General features: G+C 42.0%; 1 protein-coding gene across 1 annotated transcript in view; it reads right to left on the bottom strand.

Annotated features, from left to right (window-relative positions):
- ubr1 (ubiquitin protein ligase E3 component n-recognin 1) overlaps window positions 1-12,189 on the bottom strand; it is a 17,404-nt gene extending 5,215 nt beyond the window's left edge. Inside the window, exons 1-34 of the mRNA XM_086182768.1 lie at window positions 11,937-12,189; window positions 10,405-10,664; window positions 9,005-9,083; window positions 8,229-8,339; window positions 6,864-6,991; window positions 6,633-6,771; window positions 6,476-6,538; window positions 6,227-6,350; window positions 6,020-6,127; window positions 5,820-5,908; window positions 5,632-5,730; window positions 5,027-5,184; window positions 4,843-4,942; window positions 4,637-4,765; window positions 4,364-4,544; window positions 4,232-4,284; window positions 3,847-3,957; window positions 3,685-3,750; window positions 3,477-3,578; window positions 3,328-3,391; window positions 3,120-3,244; window positions 2,979-3,031; window positions 2,783-2,885; window positions 2,650-2,698; window positions 2,403-2,557; window positions 2,213-2,312; window positions 2,018-2,121; window positions 1,819-1,899; window positions 1,211-1,392; window positions 908-1,116; window positions 730-829; window positions 459-611; window positions 275-375; window positions 66-165 (exon numbers count right to left, since the gene is read on the bottom strand). Of these exons, the coding sequence (XP_086038894.1) occupies window positions 66-165; window positions 275-375; window positions 459-611; window positions 730-829; window positions 908-1,116; window positions 1,211-1,392; window positions 1,819-1,899; window positions 2,018-2,121; window positions 2,213-2,312; window positions 2,403-2,557; window positions 2,650-2,698; window positions 2,783-2,885; window positions 2,979-3,031; window positions 3,120-3,244; window positions 3,328-3,391; window positions 3,477-3,578; window positions 3,685-3,750; window positions 3,847-3,957; window positions 4,232-4,284; window positions 4,364-4,544; window positions 4,637-4,765; window positions 4,843-4,942; window positions 5,027-5,184; window positions 5,632-5,730; window positions 5,820-5,908; window positions 6,020-6,127; window positions 6,227-6,350; window positions 6,476-6,538; window positions 6,633-6,771; window positions 6,864-6,991; window positions 8,229-8,339; window positions 9,005-9,083; window positions 10,405-10,664; window positions 11,937-11,981 (3,824 nt within the window). The 5' untranslated portion in view covers window positions 11,982-12,189. The remainder of the gene's footprint in view (window positions 1-65; window positions 166-274; window positions 376-458; window positions 612-729; window positions 830-907; window positions 1,117-1,210; window positions 1,393-1,818; window positions 1,900-2,017; window positions 2,122-2,212; window positions 2,313-2,402; window positions 2,558-2,649; window positions 2,699-2,782; window positions 2,886-2,978; window positions 3,032-3,119; window positions 3,245-3,327; window positions 3,392-3,476; window positions 3,579-3,684; window positions 3,751-3,846; window positions 3,958-4,231; window positions 4,285-4,363; window positions 4,545-4,636; window positions 4,766-4,842; window positions 4,943-5,026; window positions 5,185-5,631; window positions 5,731-5,819; window positions 5,909-6,019; window positions 6,128-6,226; window positions 6,351-6,475; window positions 6,539-6,632; window positions 6,772-6,863; window positions 6,992-8,228; window positions 8,340-9,004; window positions 9,084-10,404; window positions 10,665-11,936) is intronic.

The raw sequence follows: 12,189 nt of genomic DNA, 5'->3' as shown, positions 1-12,189 counted from the left end.
TACAAACAAGGCATTAGAACGCACTGTCCACAGCTTGAATTAATGTTAGGTGAGAAACCACTCACGGTTCTTGTACACCGTAGCTCAGGATGGATCTGAAGTCTGGCTGGCCCTCTCCACACAACCCTGTGTCCCCATCACTACTAGTGCCTTCTGTATTGTAATCTGCAAGACAGACGAGGAACTTCAGATTCCATCTTCACATGGTCATGATAGCGACACACTGTGTTGTTGGGGGATTTGCACATATTGAATGTTCCATATCTCTTTTTACCATTATCCTGGGTGACTGATTTGAGACCTTTAATCCTGGCGGAGATGATCTGAATCCAGCGAGGCAGGCTCAAATGTTGACCAATTATCTCTGCATTTTCACTAATCAGAAATATAAAAGTTGAGATAACCCATCGCCCCATCAACTACAGCAGATTTACCTACAGAATGTACATTTGACTTACTAGTTGAACATTAGTGGCTCTAAGGTGATGAGAGGGACAACAGTATTGCACAAAGACTTGCACAGAGGACACAAGTACTCCCCGTTCTCCAGGTCGATGATCAGCTCGGCATGGAGCCTGTTCCTAGTTGTATTTTGGACTGCCTCGAAATATCTTCGAAAAAAATAAATCCATACATGAAAGAATGAACTATGCCATGCATGAGGCCAGGCACAAAAGGAAAACTTTAAGAAAAGGTGAAATGCCCCAATCAGTTCTAATAAGGACTTACTTCTGCCAGCATGTAGCATGCATGACATGTCCACAGCTGCCTGTGTGAGTCCCCACAGCCAGCTCAGGAGGCATGAAGAGAGGGTACAATGTCCCCGTCCCTGTTCAGAAAGACATGACAGTCAGATGAGTTTGGTTTTTCTCCAGATTCTGATGATGATCAGTGAAAGGAGACTCACCATCTGCTCTGCTGGTCGGTATCTTTCCTCTGCACTGAGTCAACACTGTGGATCTCTGCACACAAGCAGTCAGTACCATGGCTGGTGCCTGGGCAGCAACTTCCTGCTCCTCCTGACAAAGTATGCAGGTAAGCACTTCCCTCTCGGCTGGGGTGGACCCTCGATGGGGCCCGATGGCCACACACAGCTCTTTTTGCTCCATGGTGCAGCTGGAGGAATAAACATTACTCAAATATGCATTATTCTGTAATAGTTTTAGCCCAGAGAGCACAACTGTGTGGTCTTTAGAGCAGCTCTCCTCACCTCTCGGTAGATGCAACCCGCTCTTCCTGCATTCCGCTCTCTGGCATGTTCTCATACAGCATCTTGTTGGACTCAATGAAGTTTTTCTGCATCGCTGACATCTGAGCCATGATTTTCTGCCGATGAAGTTTGGCTGCCTCTGCCTTTCTCTTCCGCTCAGCTTTTTCTTTGTCCTGGGCACTCTGAACCAAACAAACAAGCATATGAGTGAATTCCCATGCAAATAAGTGTGTTCTTTCAACACAAGGGCAAGAGTTAAAGCTCAAAATCCCCGGGGACTTCAGTGTAAACCTTTTGTTTGTCATTAAAGAAAATTGTTCTGTCAAAACAGGCACATATATAAACCTATTTCCTAATACTGGAGGGGGAAGCTGTAATAAATTATCTTCCTTATGCCAGGGGACAAATAATGGCAGTAATATATTTTATTTCATTTGTCAATCACCAGGAAAAAGTTCCCAGAAATACCACCCCAATCATCAGAACTGCTCACATAAACTAGTTCCCCCACAGGTTTGGTCCTCGCCCACAACAGTACATGAAAAGTTCATATTACATCAAAGGTGATGGTAAATTCAGATTTTCAAATGAATTTGTTGTCCTGTTACCTCCTCTGGCTTGCTGGCCTCCACAATCATGGAGGCTGTTGGACTGGACTTCTCTCTGAGGCACTTCACAAACTCAAACATCTAGGAGAAAAACAGCAGCGTACAATGAAGAACAAAATAATGAGGAGGGTGAATAGATGAAGGATCATTATGAGATGCAACTCATTAAACTGTAGAAAAGGCTAACTTAATATCTTACCTGTAGAACCCATTTAACCATGTCCTTTTGGGCCTCAAGAGAAGGAACAACCTTAATTTTGGACAACAGGTGGAACACAGATTTGCCATGCTCTGAGCCGATTCCTGGAACAGCAGAGTAAGTGCTTACAATCATACTGGATCCCATCTATAACAGCTTAGACAAATAAAGTGACGGAGAAAAATAATCACTTACTGCGGGCCTTAAGACTGAAATCAAAGGTCACTTCCTCCACTGTGCTGTCCTCAAGCTGAGTTTTTTCCTCAAGCAAGGCCTGACCTATAAGATGCAGGGCCTGTGTGATACAAGATATGCATTTGTTTACAAGTGGCAACAGATGATTAATAGAGTATGACAAACACAGGAAAGATAAATGTGTGTGTACCCTCTGGATCATTATCTCTGTCCAATGAGTCTGGCGGTCCTCTGCAGCTCTCTGCAGGACGCGTCTGAGAACGTGGACGGTTATGTCACAGCACAGCAGACGTACGATAACAGAGAATGCTGGGCAGAAGGCTGGGGGCACCGGAGGACGCAGAGCTGGAAGCGGTTGTTGAATGAATATGAAATTAATAATCAGTCAAGAGACTAAATTACAGTGGTGACAGGGATTGTGCAGGTGTGGTGGTCACCTTTATCATTGCCCTCCTGAACTCGCCTCTTCTTTTGTGACTCTTCGGCCTAAAAAAAATGTTTTTTAAATCAAGCATGATGAATGGTCACCAGAAACTGTATCAATATCATGTAAAACTAGTGCTGAGTTACCTTGCTATGCTGGGATCTTGAGTAATGGTAAAAGAAAGGGTTGAATTCTTCCAGACGCTCTTTTTTCACTTCATATAAACCATGTCCAGATACTCCAGGTTTTCTAAAAACAGAAGCAGAGTAAAAAAAAAAAAATTACAGCCATAAAATGAAAGTCAAAATAAAACTTGGTAACTGTTTCAAATTTTTTTCGTACTTGAAGGTGGCAACTTTGGTAATTACAGACTCCAGGCCTGTTTCATGGCTCTCCTGCAAGGAATATATTTGTTCTACATTATGACACCATAGGTGAAAACTGGAACATTAAATATTAATGTAAACTGGAAAGGTAGCTTACATTCTCCGGCAGGCCTTTGACCAGGCTACTGTGAGCCATGGGCTCAATGCACAGCAGGTGAATGACTTCCCTCATGGTCACGTCCTCTTTAGTCACGTGACTGATCCCAGGGACATAACGCTCACCTGCAAATACACAGGTCAGACACTACACTGCGTTGCCTAGCACCTCGTTTCTAAGGTTTAAATAACAGAAAGTGACACAGTACCAACAATGACGATGAGGAGGTACAGCATCTCTTCTGTCAATCGATTACACTGTATCAATTCATCCTGTAAATGAGGTTGGAGCTCATCAATAAATAGAGCTTTTAATAGCACCCCCCCCCCCCAAGATAATAATTGAGATGTCTCTTACTTGGTCTTTACTTGAACAACTTCCATTAAAATAATCGAAGAGCTCAAATCTCAACAAGATCAGCATGACGAAATGGTTGGCGTCCATTTTGGAAGCAGCTATCTGCAGAACCCAATTTGGCAGTCAAGGTTATTTGGTGTTATAAAATGAAAATCTTAAAAAAAAAAAAAAAAAAAAGTTAGGAGCATGTGCAAAGATTGACATCAACCTGAAGCATGAGAATGTCCTTATCGTACATCTCGTCCCTGCATTTGACATCTTGGTAGTAATAAACCTGAAAGTGTAAAACAAAAAGTTGATTAACTAAAATTGTTTTAGTTAAGTTTCAGAATTTGAATCAGTATTTATAGTTCAGAAAAATGCAGTATACCTGGCTGACCAGTGAGAGTCCATTTCTCCGCCACATTTCAGCAGAGACCTGTGCAGCCAGCACCACACAGCGCAGGGGATGCTCTGCCAGCTGGGTGAAGTCATAGCTCTCCTGCAGCGCAAACAGAAAACAGTAACTCTGAAGCAAGATATGGAAAATCAGGAACATCAGCCCAGTAAATACACAACTGCAGCTCATGTTGTTTGAGAGGCAGCGGCAAGACTGATGTTGATCAGATTAGCAGTTGTTGAGATAATCAAGCCACACAGACTTTTTGCTTTTACAATTAGATCCACAAAGCCTGTTCAAAATGTGCTTTTTATCTCACTGTTGGAGTTATCTTACTAAACATTTCTCACAAATGAACGACAACAACTCAACCTACCACATCCTGCAGACGCTCTATTGCCCCTGTTCTGCAGAGCAGTACATACAAGCCTGGAGATCACAATAGACAATTCAGACTCACAGAAAACACGCCAATAAATCACTGCGTTTCTAATATGAGTTCTCCTACCAGCCAGGATCCTGGAGATGGGTAGATGTATGCTGACAGGCTCCTGAGACACTTTGTAAGGATGAACATGAAGAATCTGTTTACACATGTAGTAGTCAGCGGCCTCCCGGTTGAAAGACTGATTATTGCACTGCATTAAGACGTTGTGGCACTCTTTAAATGCAAGCAGCAAGATCTCATCCTGGGCGGGAGGCACAGACAGCATCAGTATCATTTAAGGAACTGGACAGTATAAGGGGCATTACTCTAAAAATGCAATCCATGACATCTCACATCAGAGGAGCACCAGTCCTGAAACATGGCAAGAATATGCCGGAGCTGGATCTGAAGAGAAAAGCCGGCTTCCCACTCTGGTTCGACTGCAATATGTTGACCAAACTGGCGTTTGACTTCCTCCATACCCTGATAAAGATGAATAAGATAGTTATACACTGACGCCCATCACTGACCAGCAAAGAATGAATAAATATGATAATTACCTGCATGCATTTGAGAAGCCCAAGAAAGTCTTTAAATCCCTCCAGGAATTGTGTCCGCAGCGTTTCTGTCCACGTTGAGGGTTTACTGATCAGAATATACCTAAGACAGAAGTAACATCTTAGCTGGAGAAGAAGTAGTGGAAAATAATCAAGAACTCGTTGACACGGTTGCATCTTTAATCACCTAAGGTCGTGGAAAATGACCTGGATGCGCGCAAACTTGTCCGAGTTGTAGCCAAGGAAGAAGAAGCGATTGTTATCATCCAGATGTTCACACAGCAATGCCATGACTGTGTTGACGATCACTTTAATGACATTTCCCTCTTCGATCAGCTGTCTGGCCTAGAGGAGGGAAGAGGAATGTGAGCACAATACAATTATTCATGAAAGATATACCATACTTGGCCCACTCTGGCACAACAAATCTTTTTGAAACAAGTAAAACATTGTCTCGCGAGTCAAGACGGTGTTTAACACAACAGTTAGGCATCGAGGACTGCTGATAAAACTTCTATTTTCTTTCAAAAAACACGCATTGATCCATCCTCCATGTTGATGCTGATGCTTACCCCAAAAAAATCATTGGAACAAGGGCTCCTGTGGGAAGGGAATTGGAATGCAAACATGTTCTTTTTTTAGTTATTTTCCTGTATGTTTTTTTAATGTTACAGATAAACCAAACTGACGTTGACTAAGTGCAAGGGCATGTTACTCTAGCTTAGGCTCTCTAAAGTGATGCCTGAGGAGGCTCTGGTCTAACTACTAGACCGTGAGGTACAAACCACTCACTAGTGTGGGGACAGTGAAGATCTGAACAGACAGTGCAGTGATGGATATACTCCTCTCATGGTCATCATGGATGAAGTCCTGCTGCAGCTGCTTATAAAGCTGAAAAACCAAATACAGGACATGCATTGACTTATGTGAAAGAAAACAGCCTAAACATAAAATATATATATGTATATATATTTCATTACCTTTGTGAACTCTATAGCAAAGAGCCTTTTGAATTCGGTTTCCATAAGCATACTACAGAAAATCAGTTCATGTACGATCTTGCGAGCTCCTTGATTGAAAAAAACAAAACAATAAAAAAACAACCTCTGAGTTAATGAATGAAATAAAGTTGTGATTAAGTTAATTTTATGAATGAAAAGTCAGCATCAGATCCACTTGCCCTTGTGCATCCTGGCATCGTACAACATGAGTCTGCTGATGAGGCAAAAGAGGTCTCCATCTGTGCTGGGCTCTAATGCTACCCGGCAGAAGGCCTGTCTGAAGCCCACTGGGCAAGACACAAGACATACAACTCTACATGAGCATGACAAGCATCAGACACCAAGTACAGAGATGATGATGATAATGACGACAATGACGGGAGCACCTGAGTAACTGATGATCTTCTGGAACCAGGAGCCCAGACGCAGAGCAAACGTCTGGTGAGCCATTACAGTGGCATGAAGGATCTCCACACGTAGAGGCTGCAGCGAAATGTGCTCCGAGTTGGACTGCAACACAGCAGTGATCAATCTGAGTTCGCTAAGTTGTTCGAAATTCAACAACAACGCTCACAAATTCACAAATACACACATCTCTACATCTAAATATGTGCAGAGTGAGTCTGTGTTTTTACCTTTATGAGGTCTTTTGCTTGAAGGCATGAACGTAGGGTTCCTCGCTTTACTGCCCGCCTACCCTGTTTAACAGTTAAGAATATTCATGAGATTGACTGATATTGAAATGATGAAGGTTACAATAGGAGCACTAAGCAGAAAAAAAAACCCAAATACCTCCTTGTCAATAAGTGCTGTGTGCGTCTGTGCCTCAGCCTGATCACAGTTAACAGAACGCTGCAGGGTGTAGATCACATGCTCATAAGAGTGGTGCTCATCATTGTACAGCACACAGTAGTATGCATCATTTTTTATCCTGCAAAGACAAAAAAATAAGGCTGTTACAGTAAAGACGGTGTGTTGGCTATTGATGGACCTTATAAATGCGTGTGATCAGACGGGCCATACTCTGGCTGGAGCTCAGCCGAGAGCTCAAAGTTCTCCTCCCACACCAGAAAATCTGTGACGTAGGACAGCAAAACCCGGAACAGCTTCTCAGCTCGCTCGTATAGATCTGGCTCCAACACACACTCATCCTGCAAAGGTGGAGAGAATCATATGGGACTTCTGAGCATACTACCACCCCTCTCCTCAAATTATTTCCATGAAACACATGGACACGTCTTTGACTTACTGGAAACATTTCTCACATAGAAAAGTTGTCATTTGTACAGTCAACAGAGAGCCTTGACTGATTAAATCAAAATATTGTGTATCTAAAAGTGTACTGTGCTTGCTCCTAAGACATGAACTTTCCAAAACAAGCACAGGAAACACTTATTAGCAGTCAACACAAATGCAGCTTCACAGAAATATATGCTGATCTAACTTGGCTAAAATTGGCTTTAATAACCTCCTCTGATCCTCATTTCCTGTGTCACTAGCAGCGACTCCATTATTTTGACATGGAATCACTAAATATTTTGGCCTAATAAGAGCAAAACTGGCAGCTATATTGGTATCATTAATATGAAATCCCCTGAGAGCAAACATTCCACAAAGAAGCTCAGTATTTCATACAAATGTCTAACATTTAACACACAAACCAAACAAAACATAGTGAGTCTGTATATTTACACTATTCACTACGTCACACTCGTGTGTGAGAACAAACGCTGGTATCTGCCACAATCTAAACAAAAAGAGGGCTGCAATAGAGCGGCGGGCTTTCAGGCTCAGAGTGGGGATGCTGTCGAGGTCATGTGCTGTGTCATCGCTTGTTAAGCACTGGTGTGGGACTGATGTAGAAAACACAAAGCAGCCAGCCAGACGGGGACCAGCGATGTCTTTGCTAAGACCACCTGCTGTTTATGGATACAGGCGCAGAGCTTTCAAGCTGCATGTGTGCTAAGAGAGAACACGATCTTATCAAAGGAGAGACAAAAGCACTGTGATTGGCAAGCACGAGGCTGACAAACAACCGTTGAACACAAACAAGTAATCATCAAAATGAGTCCATGGTGGAAATTTGCTCGAAGCTGTAGATGAAAAATGCGAGATGGTTCAAGAAAAAAAACAAAAGAAACAACCATTTTTAATTCACTTGTTCAATCTAAATCCTCCTGCTGACCTCTTAACCTCATCATATATTTTCTCAGTTGGTTCTCATCAACATTGAGTTGTGCTTTCTTATTTACAAAGTCAAAACCACTACTAAGACCACAGGATCCAGCCTAAGATGGGAAAATAAGCATTCAGGGGTTCACTGACACAGAATCTGACAAGCTCGGCCCCTCCCACGTCCCTCTTTTTCCGCTCTATTATGTAACTCACCGTTACCATGGCAGTGGCTGCCCCTGGGTCATGTTTGGAGCAGCACGGGCCAATCTTCCAGGCCTCTACATCCCCACAATCACAGAACCCACCACCTGATGATGCGTTCATCTGGTAAAACAAACAAAAAAACAACAACAAAACCTATAAGATAAGTGACTGATGGCAACAAAACTGACAACTGATTCTAGGCATATTTTCAGTGAATCAGGGCATTTAAATAAAATTAAAAAGGAAATTAATGACACTCACATAGGTGAATTACTTTGATTAGTTATACACAGGAGTGCAAGAAGGTATCAGAAAGTCTGATTTTCTATCAAAGAGGGAACAAGCTGGTGGTGACTGAATCATTTAATATCATACAGTATGTTCACACACTGAAAAAACATATGTGCCCCTGAAATACAAATGCTGAGGCACAATGAAGTATCATTATAAGTTAAATTTCATCATACAATGTAGTTCTACAATACTTAGGTGAATCTGGACACATCCAGAGTGATGAACTCATGGTCAAATGGTGTTTCAGGTCTTTAATCATACAGGCGCCTTTTGCCTGCGAAGCCCAGCTAGGTGGGAACAGCCCCTAATTGGGGTTCAAGTAACGGATTAATCACAAATCCCTCCCTCCATATCCACAGCAGCCATCCTGAGGCCTTTTCATCTGCCTCCAGAATGCTCTTGTTCTGCTCTGCAATCATTTCAGCCCAAACTGTATTCACTAGAGCTCCGAGGGGGGAGACGGGACAGGAGAAATCTATAGTGAAACCAACCTTGTAACGGTGACTTTTGTGCACGCTATCCTGGAAGCAATCCATGCACAGGACGCAAGTGGGATCTATTGCACAATCCCTGCAATGAATATTGAAAAGGATTTGATCAATGATGGAACAATTTACACCACATTTGCACAATTATAGCCTCCCTGCAGTGACCAAAGTCCTGTAAAGGGCATCTAAACTGAGGTCAAAACTGTGTTTTTCTTTATTAGAAAGCTGGTCAGCTGGTACATCAAACTGATCACTGTACTTTTAATTATTACTATGATTGTTATGTTATGGGGCGGCATGGCTCTGAGGTAGAGCGGCCGTCTAGTAACCGAAGGGTCACTGGTTCAATCCTCACTTCCCCTGGTGACCATGTCCTTGAGCAAGATACTGAACCCCTTGTTGCCCTGCAACGAACTGGTGACCCGTCCAGGGTGAACCCAGCCTCTCACCCAATGTCAGCTGGGATAGGCTCCAGCCCCCCGCAACCCTTAACGGATAAGCAGTATAGAAAACGAATGGATGGATTGCTATGTTATAGTGTATAATTATTAATAGTACAACGTCAGCTCCAACAGAATGGTGCCAGACAGTGTTGTTGTTGTTGTTTTTTAATGTTTTGGTTAAATACCAGAACTAAGATCTGTGGTTAATGTGAACTTAATTCATTTCAATGTTTTGTGGCTAGACGGGACTACAGAGTTTGCTATGGACATTAGATGTCATCATGCCATTGAATTCATGCACTACACACTGTCATTTGTTCATACCATCACATCAGGTTTGTACTTAACAAGCATATACAGTATACCGGTCCAAAATCTTAAGAGTACTGTTCATTTGTGAAGGAAAACAAAATGTTAAAAGTCACTTTCAGCACAAGCCAAAAAATTAAAACGATTGTGTAAACAGCTTTTCCACTGAAAAAGAAAAATCCTCCTTTAGGTGTTTTTAAAAATGTGCAATAGTCCTGCCAAAACCCTGTAGCCTGAATATAACTGGCGTTAAGCTCAAACATGAAGATGCACATCTTTGTGATGATGCTGCCTTTCATATCATTGAGGTTCTCCAACAGAATGAAACTGAAGAGAGTCAACACTTTTACTCTTCTAACTCTTAGCCTACATTCTGCAGTGTTGTAGAGTAATGAGACCACTGCACAGCCGTCTTTGAACCCTGAGGTTTCATCCAGTAACCTCAGCTTCCACTGGGAGTGTTACTCAAGTATGTTTTGATCGGGGAATTACTTCATGCCTAAAAGTAGCAACAGCCATATTTTTGGATGCACTTGTGGCCATAAATACCCTGAAATGTATCAAAAATTAACTACTAGAGAAAGGATGAATATTTTACATTTCTAGCTTGTGAGAAATGTATTTGTTTCGGATCAGAGAACCTTTCCAGACCTGCAAGAGTAGACAGTCTCTCCCTCTTTAAAGACACGTCCACAGAGTTGGGAAGAGGGACTGCCCTGCTTGAGCTTCTCCAGGCCCTCATGAGGATCCTCTCCAAACAGGAAGCACTCCAGAGGGTGGAGGAGGCAGCTCTGTATGAGCTCCTCTTCCTCTTGAGGACTGGACTCTTTCTTCAGACAGAAGATCTGCGGCACCTGCTGCTTCAAGTGGTGGAGCAGCTCCACTCTGAGGTCCGCAGCCTCCTGCCATTCCTGCAGAGCAACCATGACCATGACCTCTATTAAAAAGACTCATTTATCTCCACTAATCACACATACCTTCATGCACAAGGCCTTATTATCACAAGGATAAAGTTTGAACATATATTGAGCTGATGCACGCAAGTGAAAATAGTTAAATTGTGAAGGGTTTAGCAAATAAGAATTAAGAGGCACTTAGAATTTATGAAGGATTATAGAAAGGAATTATCACACTGCTTCCCGTCATGTTTTTTTTAACAAAGCCTGGGTCGGAGCCAGGAGATCACAAATTAAGCCATTAAGTCACTGAGTCATTTACTCAATCCTTAAGGAGGACGGATGTTAAACAATACAGTCATATGATTGAATGTTCAGTGGCCAGAATTGTGTCTGATTTTAAGTTCAATGTAGTTTCTCTTTCTATGTTGAATGTATCACATTCCAAATTACATTAAACCACATCTGCTATAAAACTAGTATACTGGTCCGTGTCCGGCTTGATGATTACCATCTGCAAAACAGGAGGCTAAAATGTATGTGTGTATGTGAAAGGTCAAATTAAAAGTTGTTTAAAATGATCAGGGTTTCATTTGTTCTCAGAGATGGTGTGGTGAACTATTTAAAGAGTTTAAAATGGTTGAGATTTCCTTGCCAGAAAAGTGGGGAACAAGAAAATCAAGAAAAGCCCCTATGTAAAGGCATGAGATGCTGGCCAGTATCATAAACATCAGTATCGGCTGTAAACAGCGCCAGCTATTTCTGTACTTGCCATGTGTGTTACATAAACGATAATGATGTAAAAGCTGTCACTGGTTACCATCATTAAAAACACCTCTACGTGAGTCAGTTTCACTTTCTCTAAGAGAACATCTCCTGAGGTCACGACGGATAAAATACCGGAGTCTAGTCCTTGTGTCGCAACTACGATGCTGAAATGTATAAACGTTAACTCATGACAACTAATGTTGAAGCCTTTAAGATAAAGATGAGCATCACATTAGCGCAGAAACACTCGGAACACCTCAGCAAAACTAAATTGGTCCCAAAAAACCGCAACACTAATGGACGGTTTTTGAGAATAATTATAGCCACTGCAGGGACATTTTTAACCATTTAGGTCGCTAGCACCGAAGCTAGCTAAAACGACTACCTCGATACGCAGGACAGTCTTTCACTACACGCCCAAACTATATTGTACAAAGTTACTAACACGTTATACTCCCATGTTTAGTCCCCAAGTCTCTACATTCAGTGTCAGTAGTAGGAGCTATTGGTAAAACGTACCTTGCTGAGCAGTAGTCCGTCAAGAGATATCTTACCCTCCGCCATATTCCATTTGCCGTAAAGCAGGAAGATGTGTCGCTACAAGACTGTTTACCACTGGGATGGATTTTTCGAGTCTTCACATCATAATTGATTATTGGCAAATACATTTATATGTGGCAAAAGTAATTTATTAAAGACAGGAAAGTGCTTTTAGAATTGTGTTTATCTATTATGCCATAGTTCATGTATGCCTCTGTAAACAAAAATGCTG

The sequence above is a fragment of the Aulostomus chinensis genome, chromosome 17 (genome assembly GCF_037954235.1).
Source record: "Aulostomus chinensis isolate RoL2024-O1b breed Wild chromosome 17, RoL_Achi_v1.0, whole genome shotgun sequence".
Lineage (NCBI taxonomy): Eukaryota > Metazoa > Chordata > Actinopteri > Syngnathiformes > Aulostomidae > Aulostomus > Aulostomus chinensis.
This window is presented reverse-complemented; position numbering and strand designations above follow the sequence as displayed.